The sequence below is a fragment of the Anneissia japonica genome, unplaced genomic scaffold (assembly GCF_011630105.1).
Source record: "Anneissia japonica isolate Jap-2015-1 unplaced genomic scaffold, ASM1163010v1 scaffold288060_len1141017_cov207, whole genome shotgun sequence".
Lineage (NCBI taxonomy): Eukaryota > Metazoa > Echinodermata > Crinoidea > Comatulida > Comatulidae > Anneissia > Anneissia japonica.
In genome coordinates this window covers 651,476-666,948 of record NW_022712486.1, presented here as the reverse complement: position 1 = coordinate 666,948, position 15,473 = coordinate 651,476, and the positions used below count along the sequence as shown (strand labels likewise).

Genomic DNA, 15,473 nt, shown 5'->3' with positions numbered 1-15,473 from the left:
TCTTGCTAAACCTGCACTTACGTTCTGATGTTTAATGAAATAATGGTCACTGCCAGCAGTAAAACATTTCTATAAAAACAGGCAAAACTAATTTTTTATTCTTCCTTCGCAGACAACTATGGTTGTTTTTTAATCGAGCGCCACCACCATCCGGATTTTAGAACAGTTTATAATGTCATAGGGTGACATAATTGTTACTTTATATTTACATAGTTTTTTACAAAGATAAACAACTAATTAGTATTATTTAAATATCATCCTCCAATTATCAAATTCAATGTCTTTTCTCTAGAAGATAAAGCTCAACATTTAATCAATTCTGTCTATATATAAAACATATCGTTCTTTCACCCCTATTTGTTTTAATGCGATTTCAGCGAGGTCATCAGCAGTAAAAGGGTCAAGAATGAGGAATTCCCCTTTTGTAATCCCACACAGGGTTGGAGCTGTAGCGGTACTGATCTTCATACTTGGAGCTATTTCTTCGGTCTTAATAAACAAATCATCATTTGGTATTTTCGTATTTTTCCAAACTAAACCCTTAAATATGGGACGTGTCGACTCTTCGTCATTATCTTCGCCTGATAAGATCATAACCACTAACATAAAGCTGACATGGGATGTCGACTTCACAGAGAAGAGCATCAAGGGCAGTGCTATTCTGGACGTTAAGACCCTGGAGGATTCGGTTACACATTTGGTATGTTACTTTTGCAACCGTTAAAATGCAATTATGAAATATATACTGTATTTTGCATATATCTACTAGTACTTAGAACATTTGTAGACTTTAAAATTGTTTGCTGTGAAGATTGATCCTTGTGAATATGACTAGGCCAGGCAGGGAGGGAGGTCTACATATTTTTGGCGGAGAGGGATGGGGCTTGGCTGGCTGCTATATTTGTGGACTTAAGTAACCTAATTCTGTAATTGAAAGGTTCAAGATTATAACTGCTAATTTGCTAGCTTTACTTTTTGAGCTAGTGTGATAACTAAATAGAACATAGCAAAATGCTAATGTTTTACTGGTACAGCATTTTCATGATGATATTAATTAATGAGGTTGAACACTAACCCTAACCTTGAGAGATGCAAATACTGGTATATTCACTTTGTACTTGGACTACATTATTCTACATCTAGGCCATACTGGATTATGTAAAGTAGTCAGGACCTAACAATACCGAGTCTTGTCTCTGATTGGTTGATTGAATTTAGGCAAGAAACCTTCCGGTTAAGGGATCTCCTATCAAAATTCACACAAGGAAATAATATTTTTTATAATTGTGATGACCTTGGTATATTGTGGATGAACACTATTATGTGACCTCTTTGAAAGGTATTCAAGAACACGCATGCGTAGCGTGGGGTAGAAAACACTTGGAGAATCATCGCCATGATATTTATCGAACCTTGATTTTACTTTATTAGTCCCATTCGTAGGATATATGAAAACTGTTCAATTTCAAAACAAAGTTCAGAAAATTACAACTATTTTATAGTAAATTTAAATTTAATGTTTTAAACATAAGAATGAAAAGAACTCCAATATATGCATCTTGTTACCATGACAGGACTTTAACCCAGGACCCTTTTATTAATAGGCAAGCAGCTTAGCCACCAAGCTATTCAACTCCACTCCACTAGGATCTGTAAAATAACTATCTGAATGGATAAATAACATCTACACAATTCTTTAATTTTATTTCCAGGTTCTCGACACACGTTCCTTAACAATCCATTCAGTCACAGATTTCAAGACTGGCCAGAAGTTAGACTTCAATCTTAAGGAAGAGGTTAAACCGTATGGATGGCCACTGGAGATAAAATTACCTACAAGTGCTCAACAAAAGTAAGAGGGAATGGAAGAAGTGCATTTTTTTTAGGCATTATTAAAAGAAAAAACAAGCAAGCAATGAAAAATGTTAAAAGTTATTAAGATTTTGTTTTAATACCAAGACTGTATTCTACAAGCTGAAATTTTTTAAACATGCAATTATTTTTTTTTCTTAAAAAATTAGAGGTAGCACTGCAAAAATTTCCGTTGAATATGCAACGTCACCAAATGCTTCAGCTTTGGCATGGATGGAACCTGAGCAGACATCTGGCAGGAAGCACCCATATCTTTACAGCCAGTGTCAGGTGAGATTGTGTACTTCACAATAAAGCTTTGAATACTCTGGAATATTTAACTACTGTAGTTCCCCCAGGGTATACACCTGCCGCCTGGGTATAAGCCCCCCCCCCCACCACTTTACATCCTAATTCACTTACCAGTGTTTCCTCGGGCATAAGCCCAGGGTATGATGTGAATTAAAAGCTTAGCTGACTTTAAATGCTTGCATTGAAAATTTGAGTATAAGCCTACTTCCTAAACACCACCCACTTTCATGTTTATGGGTGGTGGTGGGCTGTGGTACATGCTTCCAATCTCTTGTACACTTTGTCATTTCCAGCAGTTTATTTTAACATTTTTCACATCCTCTGCTAGTATGTTAACATTAGCAGTTGATTAGACCTTGGTAAAAAAATATTTTTGTAAGAAAAGTAGCATGACATCTGTTCCAAATTTTCACATTGTAATTGATTTTTCTTTACCAAGGCTATACATGCAAGAAGCATTGTTCCATGTCAGGATACCCCGGCAATCAAAATCACGTACCAGGCTGATGTAAGTTATGTAGACTTTGAATATTTTTGATAATGACCTACTTAAGATACAATTATATATTCAGATTCTTTTTCAGTAGAAGTAACGGGTGTACTACCTTGCAGGTTAGACTTCATTCGATCTTGCACAGTGGTGGCAGTTCTGCTCTTCATCTTTTCCTCACCTCCCCTTTGTACCACCAGAGATTTTACCATGTCTTCCTGGACTACATGTTGTAGGTTATAAAAAGCTATAGTGTAATATCCTTTGGCTTACTTAAAACAGGGCCACCGGTGAGCTCACCGGTAGCCTTGTACTAAATAGAAAGAGACATCGGTCAAGTCTAGAAAGTTACGTTGTACCTCTAATGAACTCTTTAATATTTTTTTAATAGGTAACGGTTCCGCATAAGTTGACTGCTTTGATGAGTGCCACTCGACTGGAGAATCAACTTTCATCTAGAGATGGTGCCAAGAGAATCTTCAAATTCCACCAGACTGTGCCCATTCCCAGCTACCTATTCGCTATTGTCGTGGGGGCGCTAGAAAGCAGGTTAGTTTCATTTCTCTAATTCAATTAAAACTTCTTTCTGGAAATAAAATGTTGCTAACACAGGGTAGTTGCTTCCAAGAATTTAGCTTTAATTTCTTTTTATTTACTTTTTTGTAATTAGGAAGATTGGCCCTCGTACATCTATATGGTCCGAAGCTGATATTGTAGATATTGCTGCAGCTGAATTTGAAGATGTATGTGTGTTTATTTATAGTAATACTGTAGTAATAGTTTTAAAATTATTGTAAGCGTTCAAGAGGTTTATTTACGTGCAATGATCACCCTGATATTATCGAAGGTTTTTTAATATCTGAATTGTTATTCTTTGTCTCAAGAGTCTTTAAATATGTACTGCCAATGCCATCTGAAAAATGACTAAGGAATCATGAATATCAACTTGAATCATATAAAGTATTATTCAATAAATTAAAAAGTATACTTAATTATCATTGATATTATTAATTGGTAATTCTTTATCCTTGGAATGCAGACAGAGAAGATGTTGGTTGCTGCTGAGTCAATAGCAGGTCCATACAACTGGGATCAATACGACCTTCTGGTGCTTCCACCATCGTTCCCATTTGGAGGAATGGAGAACCCGTGTCTCACATTCGTCACACCCACGCTTCTGGCTGGTGACAAGTCACTTGCCAATGTGATTGCCCACGAGATAGCGCATAGCTGGACGGGAAACCTGGTTACAAACCTCAATTGGAATCACTTTTGGTTGAATGAGGGCCACACTGTGTTTTTGGAGCGCAAAATAATTGCTAAGCTCAATGACGAGCAGACCAGGCACTTCCATGCCATTGGTAATTAACTTCTTAACTTCAAAATCTTGTATTGAAATTTAACTTCATTTTGTTTAACTGTTCTTTTATACTAGCTTTGGTAGCCTCAATCACTTAAATGTCAATGCCTTGATATTAAGCACCATCTTCTTTGCCTCAGTATTTTGGAACACCAGATCTTAAGACTGACCTATGTTTATATGAGGTGGCTTGCCCAAAACATGTACTTTTTAATATTTTCTTTTTCTCCACATTGTAAGCTTTAAAATGATGGCCCCAGTAAAGGACTTGTGAATAAAAGTATTACAGCTTCTCTGTACTAAAGTATACAATACCGCCACATTCTTATGCTAATTAATCGGTTTAACAATTAGTCAGTACGCTGGTTTTGGGATAGCAAACCTCATATATGAATATTGAAGCTAAGCAAGTCCAGAAATGGTTATCAAGCTGTTAAGTTATACATTTTAACTTACAGTATTATAATTTCATTTATTTTTCTGCATTTATTCAGGTGGCTGGAAGGACCTTATCAACAGTGTAAGTAGTATTTTATTATTATTGATATTATTACAGTACTGTAAATGGTAAAAAAGTACACAGGGCTAAGGATGATGTCAATACCTCTATAGAAACACAAGGAAAGCAACAAGGTTTATTAACTAAGCTACAGTATGCTATTGTCAATTGAATTTGTTTTTTCTTTTCTTTTGTCATCATCTTTTCTCATATTCGATTCACAGGTGAAAGAATATGGTGAAGAACATGAATTTACAAAGCTAATTCCCTTTCTTGAGGGCAGTGATCCTGATGATTCTTTTTCCAGTGTTCCGTATGAGAAAGGGCACACGTTCTTGTTTTACCTCGAGACTCTTGTTGGCGGGCCAGGTAATTTTTCATTCTAATTAATTAATTAATAATTCTAATTTCATACCAGCTAGGCCTCTAAAGCGCTTCACATTATTACCCCCAGTCATTGAATCAAACATAATAGTCTTGCTATTCAAGTCAAGAACAGTTCACAGCGAGTCCAGACAAATTGTCTTCCCCCAACCCCCACTACTGGCACCGCTGCTGATTAGGCCTAGGATACATCCTGGAGAGTGGGTATGTTTAATCCACTAATGTCCTAGTATTTTGTGTACATCTAACACAACTCCATAAATAGTAACAAGAGCCTAAATTTGTTAAATATGTTATATTTCAGAGGCTATGGATGGATTCTTGAAGCATTACATAGCAACTTTTGCCCTCAAGAGCATCGACACAGATCAGTGGAAAGAGTGCTTTCTGGACTATTTCCAAAAAAAGGTTAGGCCTAGTATTATTTTGATAAAGTAACCAGTGACATATTAGAAGAAGCTACAATAGTTATGATTTCAGGTCTCCTGTAATATGTTTGGAAGTTAATGGATATTTTTTGTTTTCAGGTGCCCAGCGATGCATTCGATGGTGTTGATTGGGATACTTGGTTCTTCAAACCTGGTATGCCACCAGTTAAACCTGAGTAAGTACTCATCTCAACTGTGCATTCTAACCTGATTGTATTAGCAAGGGGGATTCAAGGGTCCCGGCCAGCTTGGACTACTAAATTTTTGAACATTTAAAAACAAAAGGGGAAAACAATCTGGGTGTTATTTATTCATCAGCTGCAACCTTGTGTTCCTGAGGTTGTCTGGACCCTCCACCTGTAACCCCCCTCCCTTGGTGCCCTTCTTTCTATATTTTTAGATCCACTAATGATTGGTATGTGTTATGTATATGGTTTAATGATCATGCAGTATGAATGTTAGCAGCTTCTGGGTGTGTTGTGAAAGATCATCATGACATCTCATTTTTTACCATTGTCTCTTTTAGCTACGACACAACTTTGGCAGATGCTTGCACTGAATTGTGTGAACTTTGGGACCAGGTAATTAATAAAACAGCAAATAGAAGGAAAAATCTGTTTATTATAAAGCGGTGGAGTCAAAGCATGGTGGTCAAGATGCTTGCTCTCAGAGGGGTCCTGGCAGTGGCGTATCTAGGGTGGTACACAGGGGGGGGCCGCATGCCCCTTCAAAAATTATAAGTTCCCCCCCCCCCCCAAAAAAAGCCACTTGCAGGTACAGTAGTTAAAAATCACCTTATTTTGCGAGTTGGTTCCCCTTAACTAATCATCGATCCCCCACTTCACCCCCAAGTCTCCCGGATTGCCATGGTTCATCTCCCGTTTTCCTGGAAATTCCACATTTTCTCCCATATTTCTCCAGGATTTTAAGAGTTTCACAATTAGGGCTTATGCCAAGCTAAATTTTCCCATTCTTATGCATTAAATAAGATTTATTGAACATTCTAGGCAGCAACATGGTATTAACAGTGAATTAAACCTGTCCAAGCCTGTTAGTTTTTATATTGAATGTCGCCAACTTCTACCTGTCCTGCATGACTTTCACAACCCCTGAAGTTTGTTTTGCTGAAGGGATTGTTACTGGCTGGCATATTTTTGGAATATTAAATAGAAACAGTGGTAACGACGGATTATCACAGTACAGTATACAGAAACATGTGCAACATTTCCTTGCTTCACTTAGGCTTCTGAGGACGATCTCGGTGGCTTCAGCAAGACAGACATTGAGGACTTCTCAGCACTACAGATAAAGGAATTCCTAGGACAACTTCTGCAGAAGGTTGGTCGATTGTTTTGTTCAGAAATGATATTATGTTAAATATTTTATTACCAATGTTGTTCTGCTGCTCCATTCAGGATAACTTGTTCATCATAGGTTGCTGTGGGTCTCCTTTTATTTCCTTGTAGCAAGTCCATCTAGGATAATGTATTCTTTTCCCTGTACTGTATGATGTTCATCCAAGATGACACAACCCAATTTTATTTATATAGCACCTTTCCTAACGAGTCCTGCCAATACACTAGTAAAAAAATTAATCTTGATTGCTGGTATTTGTTGACCAGTGGCTGGCCCTGTGTGCATTAGAAGATGTCATTATTATTATTTAACTAAAACTTGATTACTGTTTTCATTATCAGGATCCCCTGCCAATTTCTCACATACTAGCTATGGATAATGCTTATCAGCTAAGTGCCTCTCACAACTCAGAGATTAAATTCAAGTAAGAAATATTTCGAATATTAAAAAATCTGCATCTCATTCACCGTTCCCCAGTTTTTCGTCCGACAACTTTTTTCTGTCTTAGAAAAATCAGTGGTACAACATTTAAACAATTTTTCCTCACGAGCCTGACAATTGTACATTATGATAGTCTAGTTATAAAGCTTTGGGCTTTAAAATGAGACCCATGGGGTGAATTCCGTTCATTCCCCCCCCCCCCCAAATATTGGAATACATCTTTTGCAACTTTCTGTCCAGATATTTAGTATGAAGGGTTCAAAAAATGAGATTTCCATCCTCATTTCCAGGTGGTTGGAACTGCAAATCAAGTCTGAACATGAACCTGTAATACAGCCTGCTCTAGACTTTGTCAACATCCAAGGACGAATGAAATTTGTGCGTCCAATTTACAGGTTAGTGGACATTTAATTATTTTAAAGCCAACAGCGAAAAAACGCCCACTTACAGGATGGACATAATCTATAATATAAACTCAAAAAATACAGAATTTCAGGCAAACCAATTTCTCATTTAATTTTCCAATCAGTAAAGTTTAGTAAGGTTGGCTTCTTCCAAGAACTTTCCCAATTCTCTAGGCCAGTTATGGTGTATTTCTTGTCATTTCGTTTCAGGGAATTGTATGCATATGACAAGGCAAGTGACAAAGCGGTTGCCAATTTCAAAGAGCAGGAAAAGTATATGCATCCGATCACACGTTCCATGGTTGCCAAGGACTTGAACTTGGAGTGATGTCATGGAGAACCGACCGATTTTTTTATATTTTTGTATTACACCTCTCAAAGAGGACTTGAAAATATATAATTTTTTCTTAGTTTGTAAATAGGAGTTGCTCCTAAACAATTTTGTCTTAGTTTTTAAACACTATAAAGCCAACAATATTTTTTTTATTTTTTGTATTGTGACTCGAAAATACTGTTTTCATAGTTTGTAAACAGGAGTTTCTCCTATAAAGCTAACGATATTGTATTGCACCTCATAGAGGACTCAAAGCATATTTTTTTCTTAGTTTGTATTTAATACAAAATACATGAAGCCTTTGCATACTACAAAAACGCTGCATTTTTTCTACCAATTGCAGACTGCTCGCAGATATAGCATACCCCTTCATACCAGAACATTCTTCAACTCTCAACAAAAATCTCCATCATGATTAATTGCATGACAGTACATTGACCAATTGATATATTTTCCTTAAGAGGGATTGATTTGAACAGTATGGTGTGCGGCTTTAGATGAAAATCTCTTATAGGTTTTTAAGAAAGATATTAATTAGTGCCTGATGATCAATAAAATCACTATCATTTTAAATGTTTCATTTCTGATGAAGAGTTCATTGGCATGTCACCTGCATGAATATCAAAAATCAACTATTTTGATTTTGATATGGTCTAGGCGCTATTTACATCAAAAGCAAGGCTATGAAATTTTACCATCCTACATTATTACAGTACATCACAAAACTTTACAACGAAGCAGTTTGGCAAACAAGGAAGGAGGAGGGTGCACAACAGATAGAACAGCCCTCAACTAAATTAAAATTTTCTTCACTTATTTGTGTTTCTATAGATTCTTAGTTTGTATTAATGTTAACTTACACATGCAATTTTTTTGAGTATTCAAGGCAAAAAATAAATTTTGAGAGTTGTCTCCCAATACTAAAAAATTGTGGGAATACATGGACAATACTTCTAGGGACACTGGCTAATTTGTAACTATTTCAAATAGTCATGGCTTAGAGTATACAATCCAAGCTTATACAATATTTTCATCTAATAATGTACTGTAATTTAAGATGGCTTACAAAAAAACTTTGTTCCTACAACTCCTAGAAAAATTTATTACTGAACTAATTCACAAGGAAAATTTTGAAAACTAACATTTCTATTAAACTAGGATTTCAGAATGAGCGTCAGAACGAGTGCCATTTCATTGTCAATGAACATGCAGAGAACTAGCTTACACATTTTTTTACTGTTCCGTATACAGTATTGCTAGTCATAGTATAATAATACAATATCAATTTCTTAACCATACCAATGAGTTGAAGGATAAAAAGTCAGGGGACGGGAAACTACTATCTTCAGCTTATAATCAACACATCAAATATGCTTGGTATCGTTAATTTCTGAATTATCCAAGGAATTAAAAACACAGTCCATCACTGCAAGAAGGATTACACCAAGTCTTGTCATTATAATTTACAATTATGGAGGGAGAAGAAACCGGGCAGTAACTATCCAATATCTATGTCTGTCTATATTACCAATCAAAAACCAACCATGGTTGAAAAAAATGATATGTTTATGCCTAAAATTCAGACCTGCAATAAACAGTAATCTCTGGTTGGTCAATTTGTAAACAGAGAATTTTACTGGATATTTCTATCAGCTTTTTAAAGCTGCTGTACAAATAATCAAAACCGAAATAATCTTCTCTTGTGCCATTTGTTAAATATATTAAGCACCAACAAGGAGTTGACATCCTGTAAAAATCCAACCAGACTGAGTCGAGTGCAACGTTTTTGTTCTTACTGTTCCGTGATTTGATAGCTATCCCCCCCATTGATTGACAGGTCCGTAGTAGCTGTCGGCAGGTCGTATCCTCCCATGTGACCGTCTCCATATTTGTCTGAATTGCCATAGTCTATGTATTCATTGCACTCGGCTGGTGCATCTTTATTCGTTGTGCTTTCATCTTTCAACAGTTCAGGTGCATCATCGTAAGTATCGTTTTCAACGCTATTTACAGCGACCTCTACATTCTCGCTTTCATCATCTTCAACTTCCTGTGAATCTTCCATTTCTATTGTTACCCCCCTCCCAACTCCTCTACCTTTGCCACCTGTGTTACCACCGCGATTTCCTTTGATTTGTCTTGGTCTTCGATCTCCTTGGGGGTATGTCCTTCCACCCCACCGTCCCCTTGCTGAAATCATCTGCATATGTACCTACAGTTTCAAGGAAGAACATAATCAGTCAATGCATTCGTTTAAACATATTCAAAGTAGTACTTTTTTTTCTCAATAAATGAGGCTTAACTGGAAGGCAAGAATTTAACCACTATGGTACAGCCTAACTTATAAAACATTATAATTTGTATTATTTTATAGGATGTATAAAGCGCACATATCAATTTCAGAATTATGAGTCTTGTCATCCCAAAACCTGGGGTACTTTCGCTAATTGTTAAACTCGGTAATTAGCATACGAATGTTGCAGTATCGTATGCTAGTGAGCTTTTGAAATGGGTGACACGGGAAGCTGCGACGGGGAATGCGGTCAACCATGAACATCGTACTATGCACTTCCCGTCTCAACGTCATATGCCTCATATGTTGAAAGCGCTTTTTTAATCTAGTCATCAAATACCGAATCTATAATACACAACATGCAATCACCTCCATGTTTTTGGGATTAATTTTTGTTATGTAATTTATTTTTACCAGTGTTAATAATTTCTTATGTAAAGTACTGTATTTTAATTCGATTTGAACTTTTGTAAAGCGCATCCTGGGCAAAGTACAATCAATGTTTCAATGTCAGTCTGAAATTCACAATCTCTTGATTGAAAGCCTTACTCAGGTTCCACAATGCTTGTTACAATTATCTGATCATCTATGCTCATTGAAGTTTTCAGGAAAGCTAAGCCCTAAACAAACTTACCATTGGGTCTTGAAAAGAAGGTGGTCCATACATTGTCTGAGAGCCTTGGCCATAGAAATAGAAACTTGGATCATGGCTTGGAGACATGCTCCAAGACTGGTGTCCAGCACTGTTGTAAGGCCTACCACCACCACCACCTCCGCTGCCACTACCACTACTGATGAAAGGAAACCGAGGCTTTGTTGGAACAATCGTTATAAAGACATCATTTATAGCAAAATTTGAATACCCTAAAAAGCTAATTAAAATTCTGAATTGCAAATACTCATCAAATATTCCAAGTGACCTACTTTCTTGTTGCTCTCATTCCATCACTACCAGCCCACTCACCAACCACCATTCCGGCAACCTCCAAACGTCCTCCTCGTCCATTCATCGGCCGTGCTGCCGTGTAATAAACAAATATACATCATAAACAATACTAAACTTTGTAGATAACTGACATAAATTAATTAAACAAAGTTTGTTGATAAACACACAACTATTTAGAAAACAAATCGCATACACTGCTACACTACAAAAATTGTCTGTACAGCAGTTAATACCACATTACTCACAATATACTGAGCCCCTTCCCCGCCCCTTATTGCCTGGTCCTTGCGGCACCATTTGCCCAGCTGGTCGGAAGCTCATTCCATAATCCATCGGCGGGTAAGGATACATGTGGTCCATACCCATGTGTGCAGGCAACGTGGGACGGGCACGTGCAAAGTCGTACGCAATTCCTTCCATTATTGCCTGCCTCATTCTCTCTACTTTACCAACTTGGTCCATCTAGAAAAAGTGATTAGTCTAATGTTATAGCAACAAAGTTAAAATTGGTATAATTAATAAAATGAGATTGGTTTATATTTTAAGAGATTAAAAAATGGTATAATTAAAATGCATCTGATAATAAAACATGAAATTTTCCAGCATTTAGTATTCAACAATACTCATTTCTATGTTGTCTGCCAAAAAAATCATAAGCTGACAGCAGGAAACTGGCATATTTTTGGCCTGACATCTATAACATTAATATCAAAAACAAAGATTAAAAACGAAATTAATAGCCATAATAATGACTAAATTACGAACTTACTTTGCCATCACACATATCTCTTAAGTGGCTGCTATTAACGGCTCTGGAGAGTTTGTACTGGAAAAGTTTGCCATCAAAAAATAACCATGGACAACACAATTCCCATGGGATTGGTGATCCACAAGCATCGTTAGCCATCATCGCAGCCTCAATGCCTCGCATAAATATTGCTGCCAGTTGTATGCCACGAGTTGTAATATGAGAAATCTGTTTAAAAAAAAAAAGTTTACCATTAATGTTTTGGTTTTCTGGGTTTATTCAAAATCAGTATGAAATTCTGTATTTTTTTAACATCTTGATAGAATGTTTTTAATTTAAATATCAAAAATAAATATATAAAATCACAGCCAAAGCTGAATTGAACATTATTTCTAAATCTCAAAAATATTCAATCCCTAACATTGTATAGTATTCTTGTAAAAAGACAAAAAATGGATAACCACCAAAAGCCCTTTTCAGACATCAAATTATATTTGACAATGTGGACAGTACATTTCGTCTCTCAGCATCAGAAAACTGAACTGTTACTTTACTCGTTGAAGTTGAGCCAAGTATCAACCAAGGCAGGATATTAAAACCAGATTTCTTTGTACCACCCATGCATGCAATTTATATAGTAGAGAAACAGGGTGGGTGTTTGGAACAATGAATTATTCTAAGCCTTCAAATTAGAGTTTAGTGCAAATGTCGTAGAGTTTATTGTCTTAAAGAAAATTATTTTCCAACATACAAAGGCCCCTGGCTCATATACATCATACATCACATGGTATGCCACTGTGATTTAAAGTGTGGATTTTTTGTTGTTTAAGATACTAAATAAATTCATGATTTTGAATCATGAATTAAGTTTTTTTAAAGATATCATAAGATGCTTAAACTAGAATTAGCATAAAACAAAAGCAGGAATCAATTTTTGGCCACGGTACCTTCATTTCTTGAAGTGCCTTTGGCTGGTTAAGGATCGGTGAGACGCTCTGCGATAGGAATGCGTCAAGTTCATGTTCCCGCAGGATTGGAGGGTTAAAATGCATCATATATCTAAGAGGAAATACAACATGACAACGTCAAATGTAATAACAATAATGTACTTCACCAGAAGGTATACATTAAATAATGTTATTTTCAATTACACTAAATTATATGTAACCTACCATCAAGGTTATTCAAATACATTACATTTAAATCATTGTTCTAAAATACTAATAATTATTAATGAAGCTGTTTCTCTATACCAAGTTCTATATTACACATAATATTACATCTACGGGTGCAAAACTAACACTTGCCTGCTCGCCAATGCGAGTGAAATACAAATTTGGCAAGTGATGTTCCTCCCCACTGACGTGAAAAATCCTACCATAAGAAATAAAAAAAAGTCCTGTTCGAATTGTAACTATTATGAGCATGCATACAACCCACCATACTATACTAGTAATTCTCAAGCGAAGGACGCCCTCTAACAGGCCTCTTCAAATCCAGTGTTTATTATGGCTCCACACAGGTGCAGGCGACAATTTTACATTTCTTTTAATCATCGTCCGAACAAAAGCGTCAACAAGAGCCTTCATGTTGTCTAGGAATAAAATTCTCTGGTATGGTTCACAAGTAGAGTTTTCATGCAATAGTACGTCCCAAATTTTGCATTTTTAGACCACATTATTAGGGGTTGGCAATTTAAGAGCAGTGTCATTTTGGGCCGATGACCAGGTACTGGCATAGGACGATGGGGGTATGGATCTGTCTGTCCGCACCTTGCTGGCACCACTACTGAAGCTCACCATCATCAGTACAATTTTTGGCTAGTGAAAACGTATTAGGCAAGTGTATTTGAAAAGTCACTCGCCACCCTGCATTTATACTATATTATATATTTATTCATTTATTACATAGAAACATAATGACTTACCTGAGCACACAGCATAGAAGAATTGCATGTCGTGGCACAAAGGCAGTTTTTAACATGGAGGGAGAATCACTGGACATGCAAGACAAGAATGCCCGCAAACGGTAGGATTTATCTTCAGTCTCTCGTCCCAGCCACATACGACTGATGGGCGGAGCTACCCACTCGAGGGGTGTGGCTTCTACTGCATCCGGTTGCTGAAGTGTATTCTCTTGGTAGACACACCACTCTTTGATAACAACTCTGGGGAAGTCTTCTGAAAATCAAAATGTCAAATAAATATTACATTTCTGCTTCAGTTTGATGGTATTAGATACCTAATGTCACTTAATATCACATCACTTTCTTGACAGCAGCTAAAAAATATCAATAACAATTTAAGTTTTATCAGGAATACACAAATTAATCGTCTAACAAATATCTATATCTTATCAAGACTCAACTAAGGTATCATGGTTTATGGTTGAAAACACAAAATAATAAGTAATCACAAGCTATCTTACAAGCAAATTATGTTTAGAGATATTAAAAGAAATTCTGTAATGTTGGAAAAAATAATGGTTTTCAAATAAAAAAACATAAACACATAGCGTAAACTAAATTGTTTTGATCCAAGTCTTATTGTAAGCCAACTTCTGTTTTTATCCATTCCAATTATTGCAGTTTTTACAGTTTTTTTTCTTCAGGTTACACAACAGAGAGTATGTTTGATAGCCGATTGAAATCAATTATCTTTACAGAATATATCAGCTACATCATTGCAGTCCAGTGATCAGGGTCATATAATCATACCTCTGTTATTGATTCCATAATACTGTTGAATACTGAATAGAAGTCCGTAGATCTTCTGACGGATTGGACGGAACATCAACGCTGAAGGGGTGAACTCTGGTCCCATCTCATCCTCTAGCGTGTATCCCAAACGAATTTCCCCCTATATAGAAGAGTACAACAAAATTATTCCAAAAACTATTATTTATACAGTACCATGCTGGGAATAATGGCAGAATGGTAGTACGAAGGTTGCTGGTTCAATTCCAGGAATAGTTCACATTTTTCCTTAAAATTGTCAACAGTATGTTTTTATGTAACACACTTCTGAGATTTGCCCGTATATGGGGATGATGAGGTCACATCACACCTATATATGGGGCTTTCCACTTCCTAATATATTCAAACTCCCCACATTATAAGCTCTAAAACGCTAGGTCTTACTGAAATCGACTTGCTATTGTCCAAGTTATTCGTAGTAGTATTACGGCTTCTCTATACTAAAGTAGGCTATACAATACTGCCACATTTCTTTACGCTAATTACTCAGTTCAGTACGCTGGATTTGGGATGGCAAGCCTCACATAGGCATGATTATGTCATATCACACCGAGTATGGGCAAATCTAGTCACATAAAACTTGATAGTATGGAGAACCTAGAAACATATTGAGAGGTAATTTCCTGATGAATGATTGCGGAATACATATGTGGCAAAGACAAGCTAAACCAGTCACTCGTCGCAAATCCTGTTACAGAGAAAATGGCCAAAACATGCTGGAATGTCAAAATTTTGGAAATCTATTTTATTGCACTAAACTAACCTTTATATATCTATACATCATTCTATGCTGTTATTTTTAATGTTAAAACAACACTTTTTAAGGATTTAAAGATAGTTTCTGCATGAGAAATGCCTGAAATCATAAACTT

General features: G+C 36.3%; 2 protein-coding genes and 1 long non-coding RNA gene across 5 annotated transcripts in view; 1 reads left to right on the top strand and 2 right to left on the bottom strand.

Annotated features, from left to right (window-relative positions):
* Positions 1 to 144, bottom strand: part of LOC117107883 — a 30,084-nt gene extending 29,940 nt beyond the window's left edge. Inside the window, exon 1 of one of the 2 annotated variants that reach the window (XR_004445299.1) lies at positions 22 to 144. This is a non-coding gene — a long non-coding RNA (uncharacterized LOC117107883). The remainder of the gene's footprint in view (positions 1 to 21) is intronic. The other variant, XR_004445300.1, reaches the window with a different exon arrangement.
* A 240-nt stretch (positions 145 to 384) lies between these two features.
* On the top strand, positions 385 to 8,432 carry LOC117107881 (leukotriene A-4 hydrolase-like). Its single transcript, XM_033249704.1, has 16 exons — positions 385 to 700; positions 1,713 to 1,852; positions 2,022 to 2,142; positions 2,603 to 2,671; positions 3,045 to 3,202; positions 3,324 to 3,396; positions 3,693 to 4,014; positions 4,508 to 4,533; positions 4,737 to 4,881; positions 5,201 to 5,304; positions 5,424 to 5,500; positions 5,851 to 5,905; positions 6,567 to 6,662; positions 7,022 to 7,104; positions 7,412 to 7,516; positions 7,736 to 8,432. The coding sequence occupies exons 1-16, from the start codon at positions 407 to 409 to the stop codon at positions 7,851 to 7,853; spliced, it is 1,986 nt and encodes a 661-aa protein (XP_033105595.1). The 5' UTR covers positions 385 to 406; the 3' UTR covers positions 7,854 to 8,432.
* LOC117107880 (constitutive coactivator of PPAR-gamma-like protein 1) overlaps positions 8,119 to 15,473 on the bottom strand; it is a 28,306-nt gene continuing 20,951 nt past the window's right edge. The window contains exons 8-15 of one of the 2 annotated variants that reach the window (XM_033249702.1): positions 14,563 to 14,704; positions 13,774 to 14,026; positions 12,794 to 12,905; positions 11,868 to 12,074; positions 11,344 to 11,560; positions 11,077 to 11,170; positions 10,787 to 10,943; positions 8,119 to 10,071 (exon numbers count right to left, since the gene is read on the bottom strand). In XM_033249702.1, the coding sequence (XP_033105593.1) occupies positions 9,652 to 10,071; positions 10,787 to 10,943; positions 11,077 to 11,170; positions 11,344 to 11,560; positions 11,868 to 12,074; positions 12,794 to 12,905; positions 13,774 to 14,026; positions 14,563 to 14,704 (1,602 nt within the window). In that variant the 3' untranslated portion in view covers positions 8,119 to 9,651. The remainder of the gene's footprint in view (positions 10,072 to 10,786; positions 10,944 to 11,076; positions 11,171 to 11,343; positions 11,561 to 11,867; positions 12,075 to 12,793; positions 12,906 to 13,773; positions 14,027 to 14,562; positions 14,705 to 15,473) is intronic. The other variant, XM_033249703.1, reaches the window with a different exon arrangement.

Excerpts from the sequence above, each read along its gene's own strand:
- LOC117107881 (XM_033249704.1), top strand. The coding sequence starts at position 407 with ATGAGGAATTCCCCTTTTGTAATCCCACACAGGGTTGGAGCTGTAGCG. Across the intron at positions 3,203-3,323 it reads GTGGGGGCGCTAGAAAGCAG|GAAGATTGGCCCTCGTACAT; the intron begins GTTAGTTTCATT and ends TTTTGTAATTAG. Across the intron at positions 7,105-7,411 it reads AACTCAGAGATTAAATTCAA|GTGGTTGGAACTGCAAATCA; the intron begins GTAAGAAATATT and ends CCTCATTTCCAG.